Source organism: Cornus florida, unplaced genomic scaffold (genome assembly GCF_030987335.1).
Source record: "Cornus florida cultivar Cherokee Brave unplaced genomic scaffold, ASM3098733v1 CherokeeBrave_3.0.0_Hap2_Chr06, whole genome shotgun sequence".
NCBI classification, from domain to species: Eukaryota; Viridiplantae; Streptophyta; class Magnoliopsida; order Cornales; family Cornaceae; genus Cornus; species Cornus florida.
This window is the reverse complement of record NW_026775576.1, coordinates 60,628,554-60,645,892: the sequence shown is the minus strand read 5'-3', so window position 1 is coordinate 60,645,892 and position 17,339 is coordinate 60,628,554. Positions and strand designations below refer to the sequence as shown.

The following is a 17,339-nucleotide window of genomic DNA, read 5'->3' as shown; positions in this document are numbered from 1 at the left end:
TACTCCAACGTCTGACGGTTCACATTCAGTTTTAATTTGAAATTTTAATATTTATTAATGATATATTTATTATCGACGTTTCATTTCTTATACATATTACCTGAAGATTATTAATTTTAAAATTTATTAAAGTGAGAATTATGTTCTGGTTTAAAGTTTACTCATGATCAAAGGAGTTCCAAAATTTACTTATGAGCAAAGAGTTTTTATACAATACTACATTAAAGAGAATTAAAAAATTGTACCTAAAACTCTTGCTTAATTAAAACATTTTACACTTAATGTCTACCCATTGACATTCATTTTTAATATGAAAATTTAATATCTATTAATTATTTAGTACATTAATACAAAGTTTACTAGCAAAGAGTTTTTGATACTACATTAAATTAAAGCAAAAACATTTTTAACATTCATTAAAAGTAATTTCTTTCCGGATTTGGATCCTCTCCAGCCAATCTAAAACTATGCAGACCTTAATCATGTGGTGCATATTTAGCCACATCAGCACGATTTTAATGTGAAGTTTACCGAGTTTAGAAGAGAAATTTGGTTGAAGAGGAACAATTTTTTTTTTTTGAAGTTAAAGCAACTGACTGATAGAATGGAGATTCGAACTTGAATCTTTGGCCACAAACAACACATGCCCTACCACTGGACGATCACACACCACATCTAGAGAGGATCATTATTCTTTCATTAGAAGAGTACTAAAACATTGTGCACTAAAAATGAGGATCATTATCCTTTCATTAAAAGAGTACTAAAACATTGTGCACTAAAAATGCTGGACTCTTGACCTAAAAAAACATTTAAGACTCTCACACAATAAACCACTCTAACGTTTGCCCCATTCACATTCATTTTCAATTTGAAACTTTGAAATTTATTAGTTATATATTTATTGTATGCATTTCATTTCTTACACATATGACTTGAAAATTATTGATTTAAAATATACAAAAATGACCGTGTTTAGTGCCCACATTTGGTGACCAAAACAAGGTTGTTTAGTACCTTCAAGAATGAGTGTTTGCTTTCAATAATTTTAAAATAACAATTATCAATATTTAATTTAACATTGAATTATAAGGTAAATTTTGTAATCCTATTAACGGATCCAAGAAGTATGAGTGGAGCACCTGAGGTGTTTTATTTGGCATGCAAGTAACACCTCCCTCGAGTTAATGATGCTTAATAATTGGTATTTCTACCTTTCAATAATAATAATAATAATTAATATTTCTGGGGAACCAAGTATTAAGCTACATTGTTGGCCCAAGCAAATCTTCCTCTTGTCTTATAAATGCTTTATATGGATTTCAAACAGCTCATATGGATTTTAAGAGTAATTCATTCCGATTCTAACCTTTATAAGGCCTGCATTTTGGAAAGGTGTAAATGCTTTGGAGTCCGTTGATTCGATCCATGCATTATTCACCTTATGTATGCAGAGATTCAGGCACAAAAACACTGAGATATGTAGTTAACAGGATCAGGCCACAATTCAGTGGCTATGCTATGCCTAATATCCAGTGCTGCAAGTAAATTCAGAGGATGCAGTAAGTGAAAGCAGAGGGTAACCTGTGCGTGTGTGTGCGCGCGCGCGCGCACGGGGGCTGTGGTTGGCAACATTTGAAACTTATCTAACTATATTATTGTTCGAGACAGGATTTTTCTAGCATTACAGAAACATATACCGGCACTTAAGTGGATCGATCTGATAAAGAATACAGGGATTTCAAATTAGCACATACGTCCTCAAACTTGGTTTCATTGGCTTGACTGCGAAACAAGGACTTCAGTAGCAGAATACAACCTCTTACAAGATATCCTCTATCGTACTCGGGAGAATACAAGACTTGAACAACAGTAATAACTATTGAAAACCGTAATATGAAGAGGAGTCCCTAGCCCGCCAAATATCCTTCTCTGCAGCAGCATTAAGTTAGCTACTTGAGCAAAAAGGGAAATAAAAGGTACGGGAACTTTCAGCACAAAGGTGCGAGATGAAAAGTTTGGTCCGTGGCTTACCACAAGGAACTCAATTACTCTTCTTTGTTCTTTTTCCCTTCTCCACCTTTCAAGAACCGCGAGAACCAATAAGCAGAAGATTTCGGGTGCCGAGAAAGACCATTCTTGTAGTCCACAAAAATTAAACCAAAACGCTTGGTATAACCTTGAGCCCACTCAAAATTGTCCAATAAAGACCATGCAAAGTAACCCCTCACATCCGTTCCATCCCTGTCCATATATTACACACACAACATTAGTTCATTTTCATCTTGTATTTCATCATAAAGACAACATATTGACACATGGGCATGCCCCCTGCCCACCCACACGCGTAAACAAAAACCCATTCAAGCCGATATCAGAGCTAGTTGATGGTAGAATCATACATCCTACCTTAACCACATTCATGAAACTATATCACAACCTACAATTGATCCTACCTATACATACCATTTTGGGGAACAAGGTTTCAGCTCAAGGTAACATCAATAAAAAACAATATTGTTGAGCCCCATCCTTCAGCAGTAGTAAAAAGGTTGAGTTCACAAGTGTGAGGACATGGGTTTGGGTGTAAAGAGTAGCGCCATTTTGTGCAAAATAATACCGAAAGTTCGGTCTCTTTCAGTCTTTCCTTTCCAACATGTTGCATAGGAAGGACAAGTACTGGGGTGGCCTTTTAGGTACAGTGACTTGGCATGCGATTCACATGATTGTAGAGGGTCTCAAAATCATAGAAATAAATATGACTATATGTACAGAGAAGTCTATGCATGTATTTGCATAATGCAAACAGATATATGAATGAAGCAAATAGGAAAATGGACCTCTCTCTGTGTCACTCTCAAAATAAGGAGATACCAAACATGCAAGTTTATGAAAAACGGCGAGAAGTAACAGTAACCCACTTAATTGCCTGTGCAACAGAAGCCAGGTATCCCTTAAAGTAATTAACTCTCAATTTGTCATCTAACATCTCAGAGAGTGTGGAAGTATCACTGTCTTCATCATCCATACCTGTAGATGGTGGACAAAAGGATTTAGAAAATATAATTCAATATAATATTGACGAATACTTGTAAGCATTCATATGTTAGGAATTAGATGACCTATGCATGAAGTTATTTTCTCACAATTAAACACGTAACTTAAGAGACATTTACCCATTCATCTTAAATCCAGATATATACCACTATAAAAAGGGGAGTGACACTCATGACACAACTTTTCCTAGTTTGTAGAACCCCCTTAATAATTCTCAACAAAAGAATTGCACAAGTTTGTTAGTGTAACTTTAAAAGGAAAAAACAAACAATTCACCAATCTGGTCTCACTTTTTCCTCCACACTCTGCAATTGCATTGGGACAAAAACTGCCATTTATGTGTATAGCATGTCCACACTGATAGAATGCAGAAGTACCTACAGAGTGCTTTTGCACCAGTTACTAGTCAATCAATTGATCAAAATTAGAAGATCTTCCTTTCAAAGTGTTACTTGAACAGTTTATTCCCTTCGCCAATTTTTTGTGTAAGCTTATGGTGTGAATGTGCAATTAAGCTTAGAAATATTTCAAAAAAAAAAAACATACGGATGTATGACAAAGGAAAAATTAATAGAAAGGCATAACTGACATTATAACCACTTTTTCCCTTTCAAGGTTGTAGGAAATCTATACCATTCTCGGTAACATATATTGGAGGATTGTTGTATCTCTGTGCTATGTAATTAAGAACTTTCCGTATACCCCAAGGAAGTACATACAGCCATGATGATGCCGCCTGCATGTATAAAATCTTTCAGTGAAATGGAATTATTCATTGTGCCTATGCAAACAACCAAATGCATACATGTAATTGAGAGAAAGAAGGAGATGATACATACCTTCTCACCAATCACCTCCCCCCCTTCCCATTCCGCTATGACAATAGAAAACAAAAAGTATACTAATAAGAGAATTTCTAAAGAACCAGTAATTAAAAAAATAAGTGATGAAGGTGTTCACAGTTACCAATTCTCTGCATCTCTTGTGCTCTGTAATAATCATTTTCTTCATAATTCACACCAACAAAGTCTGCTGAGTTCACTGTCCCATGGACAATAAACCTTGAGGTATAATGATTCAGACCAACAAAATCTACTGAATTCCTAAGCAACTCTACATCTTTCTGTGAGAATTTTGGAAGCCAATCTCCAAGTCTTTCACGCATAGATTCAGGATAATCACCAAGAAATATAGGATCCAAGTACCTACACCACAACTTGTAATTAAGGAAAAAGTTAAGAGATAGAAATAAGAATCAGAAACGGGTTCATGAAAATTGAGACAATAAAACTTTTTTTCTAGGAGATATCTGAAATTTAAGAGATCTACCCAACAGTGAGAAATATTAGCAGATAGTTTTAACTGACAATTACATATGTTAATTTTCAACTCAACTCAACTCAATAAATCCTTATCCTAGCTACTGCTGTTATCCATTTCCCATTTGCCAAATCTTGGGATTGCATCTTTTCTTTATTAAAAAAATATCCAATCATTTCTCACGGCCTCAATCCACACATTCATGGACATCCTTATGTCCTTGTATTCTCTTGAACTTACACCACATTACCTCTAAGGATGCATTCCCTGATTAACCCACTTATTATCCACCTCCTAACTATTCCCTGATTATGCATCTACTTCAGTTTCATCCTCTCCAAACTTACTCTCTATGATCTGCCTCCACAATTTGTCTCTCTCCACACCTTATCTCCACAGCCACTTCCTCAACAACGCCTGATTAAACAACCACTTAAAATTTTGAGGAGGAGGTTGTTTGGCTATAGGTAAGCGGACAACACTCCTCAAAAAGTTTGTATTTGGAGTTTTTGGTAATGGTCTAAGGAGAAATTGTCGATTGTTGATTGTTGTTACCAACACGCCAGTGGCCTAGCGGTACCAGGCCCCTACTTCCCAAAGGAAGGTCAAGGGTTCGAGCCTCGGTTAGTTTTTGGGAGGATGGTTAGTTTTTGGGAGGATGTTTGGTGTGGAGATACTCCTTTCGCTCTCGCTTTTCCTTAGCTTTTCAGGATTGCTACGGATAGGTAGGCCATGTTGGACTTGGGCTGATAACTCCCAGGGGGGTGTTTCGAGGTTAGGTCCTTCTCAAGTGCCTCACGGATGATCCTAGGGATTACTTTCCTTGGAAGTCTGTTTGGCACTCAAAGGCTCCTCTTAAGGTGGCCTTTTTTGCGTAGTCCTCTGTTCTGGGAAAGATTTTAACCCAGGATAACTTGAGGAGGAGAAATCAGGCGGTGGTTAATCGTTGCTATATGTGCCTTCGCGATGAGGAGACAGTGGATCATCTTCTCTTACACTGCACCATTGCTAGAGCCTACTGAGATTTGATGATTGGTTTGTTTGGGTTTCCATGGGTTATGCCTTGTTCCGTAAGAGGGTTGATTGAGGCCTGGAGTGGTTGCTTTGTGGGAGCTCTCATTCGGGATGCTTGGAGGGCTACGCCTCTGTGTATGTGGTGGTGTATATGGCTCGAGAGGAATAGGAGATATTTTGAAGGGCAGGAGATGTCGATTTCTATTCTTAAATTCTCTATTCTTTCCACTCTTTTTTTGTTGGGTTTCAGGGAGAGATTATAGATCTTTAGAGGAGATTGTTGATTTTTTGGCCTCTTTGAAGGCTTAGGTCCTTTGTGGCCTTGTGTACTTTCTTGGGATTCGCTCCCCTTTTGAGCGCTTTTATACAATTTTACTTATCAAAAAAAAAAAAAGGGTTCGAGTCTCGGTGGAAGCATGTGTGTGTCAGTACCAACTAAGAAAAAATAAAATAAAAAAATGTCGATTGTTTATGGAGTGAGGAAACACTTTAATTAGTTGTTTGTGGTGTTTTGGAGTTATTTACTGTGTTGTGATAGAGAATAACAACTTCAGAGTCCTGGACAATTAATTCTCATGGCTCGAGTTCTGTGGGTGGTGGTGCCATTTTTCTCACCAACTCATAAGAGAATCTAGAACTTCAGATCACTATAGTGAAGTTGGATGGTTCCAACTATTTGATTTGGGCATACTCTGTCAAGATGTTCATTGGCGGAAAATGCAAGATTAGCGATATTACTGGTTATGAGAAAGAGCCAGCTGAGTCAGAGAAGACATATTCACAATGATTTGCAAATAACGTCATGGTTATGTTTTGGCTAGTCAATTCAATGCAATCAAATCTAGTAGTTGGCTATATATTTATGAAGACCGCTAAGCAGATCTTATTTTCAAAGGTAAAATAATGCAAGGATTTTTCAATTAGGGAGATGTATAACCAAGATTACTCGGGGTACAATTTCAGGTCACATCGCCAAGCTTTGTGCTTGGGAGGAGATGCCATATTATGATTCCTTCCACTATTGGAAGGATTCAGATGATGCAATATACGTGGGGATTGTGGAGAAGATTCGGGTGTTTCAGTTTCTTGGTTATGGATGAGCTGACAAGACACATCCAAGATGAGATTTCATGGTGTAATTTGCCGATGATATTGTTTTAGTTGATAAGACTAGAGGAGGACTTAATGCCAAATTGGAAGTTTGGAGAGAAGCTTTAGAACTAAAGGGGTTTAAGATAAGTCGAAATAAAACTGAATATACAAAGTGTAACTTTAGTAAATCTAGAAACACAAATGAGGATGTAGTGAGGATTGAGAATGAAGAGGTACAAAAAAATTGGGGAGAAATTGGGGAAGACATTAATCATAGAATCAAGGCAGGATAGGTTAAATGGAGGAGTTTATCTAGTATATTGTGTGATAAGTGTATCCCCTTAGGACTGAAAGGGGAGTTCTATAAAACAACTATTAGACCAACCATACTTTATGGTACCGAATGTTGGGCAGCTAGGAAACAACATTTGCATAAAGTTTGTGGCAAAAATGCGAATGATGAGATGGATGTGTGATAAGACTAAAAAGGATATAATTAGAAATGATCGCATGCGAGAGATGGTTGGAGTAGCACCAACTAGGGATAAAATGAGAGAAAATAGGTTTAGATGGTTTGGACATGTGCAAAGAAGACCTTTAAGTGCACCGGCTAGGAAAAGTGACATATTCCACATTGAGGTAATGCTAGGGAAATAGGAAGACCAAATTTAAAGTAGGTAGAGTTAGTACACAAATATATGATAACATGTGAATTGACTGAGGCTATGGCCTTAAATAGAGCAGAATGGAAAGAATTGGGGTCTGCTACATTTCACAAAGAATTGTATTGAAAGAATTTCAGTCTTTGCAAAAAAATAACTCTCCAATGCAAGTAAAACATATATACCATGGCACTTTCAATAAGCTAAGCGACCAGAGAATAAACCAAGGATAAGATGGAATACCATCCAAGTTGAAAATCAATACGCCTTGCTGCAGCAAGTTTGTCTTCCATTTTATCTGACACAGCCTCAGCCCATTCACAATCTACCACCAAGCCTATCTGTCCTCTTTGCTCCTCCTATATGAACAAACAAACATCAAACAATGACAATAAGAAGTAAGTCTTATTTTAGCTAGCTAAAGCACATGAATAGCTATTTGTGAATATGAGGATTATAGAAAATAAAAGTAGTGGTCGTTAAATACTAAATAGGACTTATTTTGGCATATTTCATGACTCAAAACTAGAGTATGTAATGTTTTTTTTATTATTATTAGTTTAATTAGAATTTTAAAAGTTGCTGTCAAATAATAACCTCTTGGTCATAGTCAAAGATGGAATTCAAGCTTCAACCAAGGGCACAAGAGTAGTTTTCAACTTCAATGGTATAAAGGTAAATTGACACTACTATGCATTCACCTGTTCATGCATTAGGCTTTTGAGAATTCCTGACTTCATCTGGAAAATCATAAGTGACATGCGTCAAAGTGTTTTTGGAAACTTTTTTACTTAAAATTTTCAAGATATAGGATTCCCAAGCACGTTGATCGATCAACAGATCTATTTGAAGGCTACTAGACTCATGTCGATCCATGAACATGTTCTTCAATCGATTGAGCCACTTGGGAAGTAAGTTTCCTTTTCAGTTTAGAACACTAAAATCCTCTTCTCTAGACAACTCTGGTTTGCTTATAAATAATAAAGTACAAACCCTAAGACACATAGAATAAACATAGAGAGATACATAAGATAGAGAGTTTTGCAGCATACTTTTGAGTGCATTCTTATATTTTTCTTTTAGCATTCATCAATTGCATTAGATTGCTATGTGTTATTTTAGTGTGTTGACATCAGAACTTCTGTGGAGTTGATTTGAAGAGTTCAACAACAACATATAATCAATTAATCAGATTGGAGTAGACGACTAGTCTAGACATTAGAATTGCTTTTAGAGAAGCAGATTAATGACGGATCTGAGTCTGTGCCTGGAGACTGTGTGTGTTAGTTTGATGGATTAGTCAGTCTCGAGGTAATCAGGAGTTCTGAGTTACGTGAACTTTAACATAGTGTAATATCTCTTTCTGACAGTGGATTTTTTTATATAACTGGACTATGTTTCATGGTTTTCCCCGTTTGGTTTTTCTATGTAAAACTCTTGATGCCCATTGTTCATGCTTTATATTGCTTCAATTTACTTCTGACCGAATGATTGCTATGATTAGCATGACGGAATGATTGATATTTAGGGTTCCTGTCTGTACCCCATCAAGTAGCAATGATAATTGATTGTGTTCCCAATCATGGAAAATATCAGTCTACAAAATAGGAAAGAAATAGTGAATTAAATTTGTGATGCAGGACTTCCAAAATTTCAGCACTTCCATATAAAATCACGGTAAGGGTTGCTGAGAATTAAATTACATATGGTTGAGAATTGGGTAGGAGGGTTTCAGAAAAAAAAAAAAAAGAAAAAGAAGAAGAAGTTGTACTGCTTTAAAATTTTGGTTTAAGAAAATAACAAGCTTAGTAAAAAAAATTAGAGAATAGTGATAAGAAGAAAATAGAGAAGAGGAAAAAAAAGAAGAAAAGCAAAAAATTACAAATTTTCAAACGAAGCACTGCAGCTCATCATCATCATCATCATCATCCTTGCCCTTAGCAACTGAATTCTCTTTTTCCATTATTTTCTATTATGTGCCATGCATTCTCTTAGATTTAATATTTTAAGATTGCTCTTTATTAATTCATCCCATGTAAGTTTTGGTTGGCCTCTTTGTCACTTACCTTTTAGGCAAACAACTCTTCCTCTTCTGATCGGTGCACCATTGAGTCTACGTTGAATATCACACACCACCTAAATCTACTTTCTCTAATTTTATCACTTAGAGGCGCTATACCTAGTGTTCCCTGCACAAGTTCATTATTAATCTTATCTCTTCTAGTTACTCTTATCATCCAACATAACATCCTCATTCCGCAACATGAATGCATTCTTGTGTCTTTTTCAACGCCCAACACTCTGCTCCATATAATATATCTGGCCTAATGACCGTTCTATAGAATTTTCCTTTTAATTTGTTTGGCATTCATTTGTCATAAAGGACAAAACTAGCTGTTCTGATCAGTGCACCATTGAGTCTACATTGAATATCACATACCACCTAAATCTACTTTCTCTAATTTTATCACTCAGAGGCGCTATACCTAGTGTTCCCTGCACAAGTTCATTATTCATCTTATCTCTTCTAGTTACTCCTATCATCCAACATAGTTTTCCTATCTTACACTGCCACTATTTTTTTAATTTTTTCATTTTTGTGTTTTGATATGAATGCACACTCACATCACATGTGCTCCCACTGGGGCTTAACCTCCCTTCAGTGAGATGGAGAACATACAACTCAAGCCAAGACTCAGTGGTGCACTGCCACCATTTTGCTAAGAAAATAATTGATCATAAATTATCTTTTACTAATTGATCATAAATTATTTTTCACTACATGATAGAGAAATTAAGAAACCAAGTGATGATTAAATATTATATTATGTTCTAAAGTGTGTAGTCAACGCTTCAGAAAAATCAAACAGCATACCTTGTATTTGTTTCTGTATATGGAGACAGCTTCTGCATGGGCCAAGAGCTGGTGATGCGCAACCAAATATGGTTCTGTCATTGAATATAGTATTCCAGGGGCATAGATCCCAGTAATATATCCATTTACCACAGTTTGAAGAGGCTCATTAATTGTGATCCAATTCTTTACTCTATCTCCAAACCTGGCAAAGCAAGTTTCTGCATAGATGGCAAAGTATTTTCTGGAAGTTTGCCAAAAATAGAAGTTATTAATCATTAATATGCGAGTGCGTTGAATCTTCTGGAAAAAATATATGGCATTTATGTATCTTCCAGCAAAACCAAATGAAGTGTAAATTTACCAGGAACTTTATGCAAAATATTGGATGAGCTACTGCCTATATATCTATTTATGGACTTAATATTGCCGAACAAGATTCCCCAGGGAAATTATCTAAATAACTAATAAAAATACTGAGTCAGATAGTATAACGATGAACAAACCAACAAAAAGTGGGATCATTCCATCAAAGACAATTGTGACAAGGACGCCATTTGTAGCTTTACTGAATATTGCACAAGGATATATCATATTCTATGCCTCATATGAGAGTTGATACTATAATTACTCACTAGCACAACTGCAAGAAGCACGTAGAGGAGAAAAAATACTTTCCATGAAAGAAAAGGATAAAAAACAAAACAAAAGGAAGTAGAACCTGAACCTTTTTTATTTTTATTTTTTATTTTTTATTTTTTTATCTAAACTAATAAGCACTTTGTAAGCCAATTCCCTCAGAATCCTCAGTTCCTCACAAAAGGAGTTTCCAAACCCCTTTATCTGAGAATGCATGCAAGGTCGTCTCTATTCAGTAACTTGAGGAGAAGTGTACTAAGGAACAATCCGTCAAGCTGTTAGTCATTCTGATAATTGAAAAGAGTGCCATATAAGATTGAAATTTGACTTGAAGGGATAGCAACTCTCATTTAAAATCCCAGATGTTTAAACCAAAAAAACAAAAAACACAATTGTGCTTGCGATTCTTAGAATTTTGGGTGGATTCTCAATGGTAGTATAGGTTTGACTGTCAAGTCCCGAAGCTTCATTCTCCCTCGCGGCACCCTTTGCTTGGTAATTCCCGGCAACCCCCCTATACGGGGACCTCAATAATTGCTGTTTTGCAGATGGTTATTTAGCCATGTCAGCCAAAGGAACTGGCTGATCATGATTATGAAGCCTTGAAGAAAGATTCAGTAGAAGGGCAGGGGTTAAGAAGACAGATGTCAACAGCGAAAGAAAGAGATCGAAGAGGGAGCATAATGTTGCGAATTGGGCTTGTTTTAGGTCTTGATGGCCTTTTTTTTTGTTCTTATCCACTTCAATTCATTCCTCTTAGCAAGAAGTGTCAAAAGTAGAGGAGGACCCTTTCAAGAACACTTTCTGCCTTTGAGATCCTTGCTTTAAATTACTTAATTGTTCGATTGAAACAAAAAATCAGTGTCAGAAGCTTGAAAGGATTAATAGGTATTTCGGGTCATATGATCATGGAACACAAAGATAGAGTGTGTGATTGATTTTAAACTTTACTGCCTTTTTTCCCTTGAAGGAACTTCTATCATAACTATTATGGGCTGGGATTTTCATAAACATTGTTCTTGTGAATAGTAGAATATTCATTTTCCTTCCATGTTATACTCATTGCTTTCGCCCCTTCTTCAACCAATATAATTACTGAACCTATCAACCAAAAAGTTATATATCTATGGTACCTCTTTTTACGACAATCGCATCAAACCCAAGCAACAATCACGAAATACGACAAAAAGTAAACACACCACACACAACTAATACAAAGATTTAGCGTGGTTTGGCCAAAGCCTACATCCACGGTGAAGATCTGACGAAAATTTTCACTATGTGAAAATCCGGAGATTGTAAGTTTCAGCCCCCAAACCCTTAGCTCGCTTCTCACTTTCTTTTCTGTGATTTTCAGTGTCTCTTAATATCCCACTCCAAACCGTAAACGCCCTTATATATCGGGGCAACAAGATAGTACTAATTAGGGTCCATGACCCACAAGCAAAAAACAGGCCCACGCAAAGCTCATTCAATGGGTCATCAGGTCATAAACGGGTCGCAACGCGACTCGGCACCAAACTCAAGCCACAACATCACGCCTCTTGAAAAGTCCAACATTGTTGCCTTTTTAAAATTTATTACTACACCACATAAGCTCCAAACAACAAGGGCATGTGATGCATTCTTTATTTCTTGTCCTATATGGTAAATTTTTCTATAAGGTTTGAAGTGTTGACCCACAAATCCAACCCACTTCTCAAAGCTTAATGAAACCAAAGCAGATTAACACATCAAGGAAAAAGTGCAAGTTAAATTGTCCATATGTTTGATTATATTCAAAACCCATTTAAACCAAACTATTCCATTGATATCAAAGAATGAATTAGTAGGAACTAAAAGTATCTTTTAATATCTGTGTCAAACGAGCAACAATAGGGATCTTACACAATTTGCTCATTTAACCACCCTCCCATTGACTCCTGAAGATTCAAAGGAAGATCCCAATGGTATAAAGTTGCAAAAGGCTGGATACCTGCAGAACATAGTTCCCATTTATTTTTACTGTTGCTAGTAGAAAGAAATCAAGTACAAATGACTTCATACCCTTTTCAAGAAGGTAATTAATGACATTGTTGTAATACGTAATCCCTTCGTCGTTGATTTTTGTTCCCAAACCATCTGTAAGCATGGAGAAAACCAAAGCAGCAGTCCACTTGCGTCATCAACTCATCGTTATAAAGGGAAGGCAAGGCAAGAAACAACATATTATAATGAAATTCTTCATAATTTATAAAAACATGGTGAAGATAGTATAACCTGATTTTTTTAATATAAAAAATAAAGGCATAGAGAGAAAACAAGTAATTTTGATGGTGTCATAACCACAAAGTTCAATTCATAAAAAGTCAAAAAAAGAAGAAAAATAAATGGTGCGAATGGACTGCCATTCAAAAATAAACTCCAATATTAGTACACAAGCACCTATGTCCCCACTGCGACTTGAATTTTTGCTTACCCCTTTGGTAGGTAATACCATTTAAGCTAACAGCTGGTGGTAAACATAAACTTCATTTCATAACTTTGGACAAGGAAGGTCATAGGACTTGAAGGTCATGAAAATCTGAAATTGCCTTCTAACTGGGAGTTGATAAACAAATGTTTGATGGTCAACATATGCAAGTGATCAATATAGGCTTGTTTATCTCACTCCATATAAAATAATTGATGAAGGATTAAGCTATGAAGATGGTCTACTTCTATCTCCATTATTTACAAGCCAAAGCAGAATCCAGTTCCTCCGCTTGAAATAGTCTAGATTGGAACAGATGTACCGGCAAGCCAGGGTAATGTCGTCACTAGTTCTCCAAGGAACAGCATAGGCACCTAGTTAGTCACTCAAAGTACACGTTGTGTATATGTCAAACATAACTAGTGCAACATAACTTTTACACAAAGTCAACATTTGTTATTCATTTCACACAAATTCAGAGTGTATGGTTAAAATATTGAAGAGAACGTATTAGCAAGAGTACTTCACGAAATTGTGCTGCCAGAATATTAATATAAAAGAGAAGGAAAGGGAAAAAGAAAGTTTCTTAATCATGAAAACTGAGCTAGATGATTTATATATGTAATCAACTTGTGATGACAATATCAGCAGTGACAGAAATGAAATTCAATTTTACTCCATAACATCTATGAGCAAACTCAATTGACAACAATCAATCAATAAGGCAGTCTGTATGACATCCTATCTGATACATTATTAAATAATTTCGAATGTAACAACTGACACACACACACATGCACGAGAGAGTACAGAGAGAGAGAGTATTGCAACCATCAAAATCATTCCATTAATACCAAATGCAAATCTCGCAAATAAGAGTTGCAAAATTTGACACAACCCACCACCACAGCTTGAACCCAAGACGAAACTAGCGAGTTTGGATTGACATTAATCGTTTTCATGTCAACCCGATTAACCAATTTAATTAATTGTGTCATGTTCAAGTTTGCGTAATCAATCCATTTAACCCGATTTGATCTGTTTAATTAATTGTGGCATAATCAGGTCAAATAAACCCGAACTAACCCGTGACACATTACAACCTATAATAGGAAATATATTTAAATTAGTATTTATTAATTTAAAAAGTAATAAATTGTTCAATGGGTTGTGTCGTGTTATAGGTCATCAGATCCATTTATTACAAAATACACATGTCGTGTTACTTGTGTAATAAAAGGGTCACGCTCGTGTCAACAGTGCTTGACCCACTAAATCAACGAATCATGTTCAGGTAGACCATATAGCATGTCAAGCGTATCCACCTCAATCGTATATCTTGTCAAGTGTATCCACCTCAATTGTATATCTTGTCAAGTGTATCCACCTCAATACTAGCCGAGTTCAATTACTATTATTGAATTCTTAAATTGTCGACATTGAATTGCATCATACATATTGGGGGAAGGAGGGGATTACCTGGAAAGATACGAGACCAAGAGATGGAAAAACGATAAGCGCTAAATCCCAACTTCGCTATAAGATCGATGTCTTCCTGTAATTTGAAAATTTCTGATTTAAGAACAATGAAATTTGGTGAAAGGAAAAAGAATAGACATAAGATGACATCATAAGAATTAACCAGCTCATGACCATTAAAATTTTAAAGTAATCTTCTTAAAAATTTATGTGAAAACAGTCGTAATGAACAAGATCAAACCTATATTTCCATTTTGAAATCATAAACTCATTAGAGAATTTAACAAACGCTAACACGCCATTGCACAGGCAAAAAATATATTGTAATCCTTTTTCCTCCCCCGAGAGAGAGAGAGAGAGAGAGAGAGAGCTATGTTTACTGTGAATGAAAATAAAATCCATTAATTTAGTATTTATGCCTGTCATTGGAGTAGAACTTACAAAGTTACAATCCGTCACTTTCCCTAAAACCCCATACAAGTTGACAATTGCTCTAGTTTTATAATGATAGAACTTGGAGAAAAGATTAACAATCAACTGTTATACATGTACTAAAAATGAAAGTAAAAGGGTAATCACTCATTGCCAAATTTGTAAAGAATAACCTTATAACGATGATACTGGTCAACTGCTATATCTCCATTGCTTCCATCACAAATTTTACCTGATAGAATAAGAAAGTTTTATTAGCAAGTGAAACAAAACCAAATTTGGGAATATCAAGCCGAGACATAACTGTGAAGGGAAAGATCAGATATGAGCATATAAGAAAGCATACCCTTAGTGTGAGAAAATGCATCCCAAATAGAAGGACCTCTACCACCCTCGTTGCATGCTCCTTCAACCTAGAATCAGACCCAAAAAAGAAAGGAGAATTTTATGAGTTCCTATAATCTCTTAACGCAACACAAATTATCCAGCCATTATGTATCATTTTTTCTTTTAAATGTTACTCTACATCTTTAGGTTTTTTATTTACACTTTTAATGGATACTTCCTCTGCTATTTATCTTTTCTGGAGTAGGTATAACGGGTAATCTAGTCAACCCACTAATATCTTCATCTTTAGACTATAAGTTTCTAATTTTTGCTTTTTTTTCCAAGTAAGATAAGTAATTGATAGAGAAAATATTACAAGAGGGGTGAAAAATAAAAAAACACCTACAAAGAACAAGTAAACAGAACTACATACAAACAAACACAGCCCATCCAACTAAACACCTCAGATCACTCAGACTCCAAGTCAACTACAACACAAACATAACATGATTCTATCCCCTCCCCTTTTAAGTACCTCCAACAACAACAAGAATGGAGCTATTTGCAGTGCCAGGTCATTCCAAGCCTATTTATCTAATGTAAAAAACGAATTCAATGACACAATGAAACTTTTGATAAAATAAAGTTCTTCTTCTCAAGCTTTTGATACAACATTGAATTCCAAGCTTTTCATCTTCATCTTGTGCTTTTGGCCCTTTTACCATCTCTCTGTTATTCCTATTAGATATTTCTTTCTGAATTTCATTTTAGTACTAAGATGTCTCCTATCCTATGGGAACAACACCAAACACAACAGACAAAACAGAAAACATGTTCAAATGACATAGGGACTGCCTCATAGAGATTCAGCAAAGCCTCCACTGAGGCTTGAACCCCTTACCTCCCTTTCAGAGGTAAGGACCTGATATCGCTAGGCCAGCCCGTTGGTAAATACTAGTACCATATTAATTCATCAACATGTGATCTACATTTTCTAACTTATTTTTAGTAACTTAACACAACAGAACTACAACATGTTTATAAGTGGTCTCTCTTATGGTTGAAAACTCCATCAGATTAACAAAATAATACAGTACCACATTCATCAAATCAAAACTATTGTTCATCGTTTAGTACTGACCAACAGTCATCAAGATCCAACTACACCAGAGAGCAAAATTCACCTTAATAAATCTGATTCATTATTAGTTATAGTGATAAAAGTCTGTAATGGGTAATTCTTTTAAAACTCATTATCAATAAATAAAAATTAAAAATTAAAAAAAAATTAAAACGTATAAAAATCCTGCGAACGTTTATATAGGTGTATAACACAGAAACAAACACAATTATTAGTAAATCAGAGCTAAAAATGGTATTGAAATACTAAAATGATAAATTGATGGGATTGATTGTTACCTGATAAGCAGCTGTTGCGACGCCAAAGACGAAGTCTGAAGCAAAATCGCTTCGAGAAACTTCTTTTTGTTTGGTGAAAGATCTCCATTCCTCTTCCAATGAGTTCTTCTTCATCGTTGCCATTGCCATTGTTTTTGTAAACAGAGGAGAGAGATGAAGAGGAGAGAGTAGTTGCTCAGTACTGATAACTGCTCAGTATAGAGTTATAGAATCGACGCAGATAACTCGGGAAAGAGAACCAATTGTTTTTAAAACAATACCAACAGGGACAATTTAGTCATTACATAATTATGATCTGTGTGACCGATACATGTCTATCATGGAACGTTAGGATTGTGTGACCGCAAATAATTTGTAACAAAGCAAAATGTTAAATTATTATTATTATTATTATTTTGTATAAAATATATACTGTTACATAAGATGAGTAAATTTTTTTTTATCTCCGCTTTTAGTTTCAGGATATTTTATATTTTTTGTATAAAAATATATTCTTTACTAACAGTCAACTAATGTCATGAATCTCACATAATTTTTATAAACTTATTTAATATAAGATTAATTAGTTAATAAAATTTAAAAAAAAAGGAGA

At 35.4% G+C, this 17,339-nt stretch overlaps 1 protein-coding gene across 2 annotated transcripts; it reads right to left on the bottom strand.

Annotated features, from left to right (window-relative positions):
• Positions 1–1,721: 1,721 nt before the first annotated feature.
• On the bottom strand, positions 1,722–16,979 carry LOC132311653 (beta-glucosidase 42-like). Of its 2 annotated transcripts, XM_059809664.1 has the most exons (14): positions 16,748–16,979; positions 15,348–15,414; positions 15,175–15,233; positions 14,570–14,645; positions 12,685–12,759; positions 12,526–12,613; positions 10,021–10,243; positions 7,389–7,504; positions 4,024–4,262; positions 3,897–3,931; positions 3,691–3,793; positions 2,922–3,030; positions 2,035–2,244; positions 1,722–1,932 (listed from the first exon to the last, which is right to left on the bottom strand). In XM_059809664.1, the coding sequence occupies exons 1-13, from the start codon at positions 16,874–16,876 to the stop codon at positions 2,049–2,051; spliced, it is 1,515 nt and encodes a 504-aa protein (XP_059665647.1). In that variant the 5' UTR covers positions 16,877–16,979; the 3' UTR covers positions 1,722–1,932; positions 2,035–2,048. The 2 variants fall into 2 exon arrangements, with proteins under 2 accessions (XP_059665647.1, XP_059665648.1); XM_059809665.1 differs by lacking the exon at positions 12,685–12,759.
• Between the last annotated feature and the right edge of the window lie 360 nt (positions 16,980–17,339).

What these genes read in the sequence shown, in the direction of transcription:
- LOC132311653 (XM_059809664.1), bottom strand. Translation starts at nt 16,876, where the DNA reads ATGGCAATGGCAACGATGAAGAAGAACTCATTGGAAGAGGAATGGAGA. An exon ending in ACCAGTATCATCGTTATAAG is followed by an intron (nt 14,646 to 15,174) that starts GTTATTCTTTAC and finishes TTCAAATTACAG; the next exon opens with GAAGACATCGATCTTATAGC. An exon ending in TAATTACCTTCTTGAAAAGG is followed by an intron (nt 12,614 to 12,684) that starts GTATGAAGTCAT and finishes TATGTTCTGCAG; the next exon opens with GTATCCAGCCTTTTGCAACT.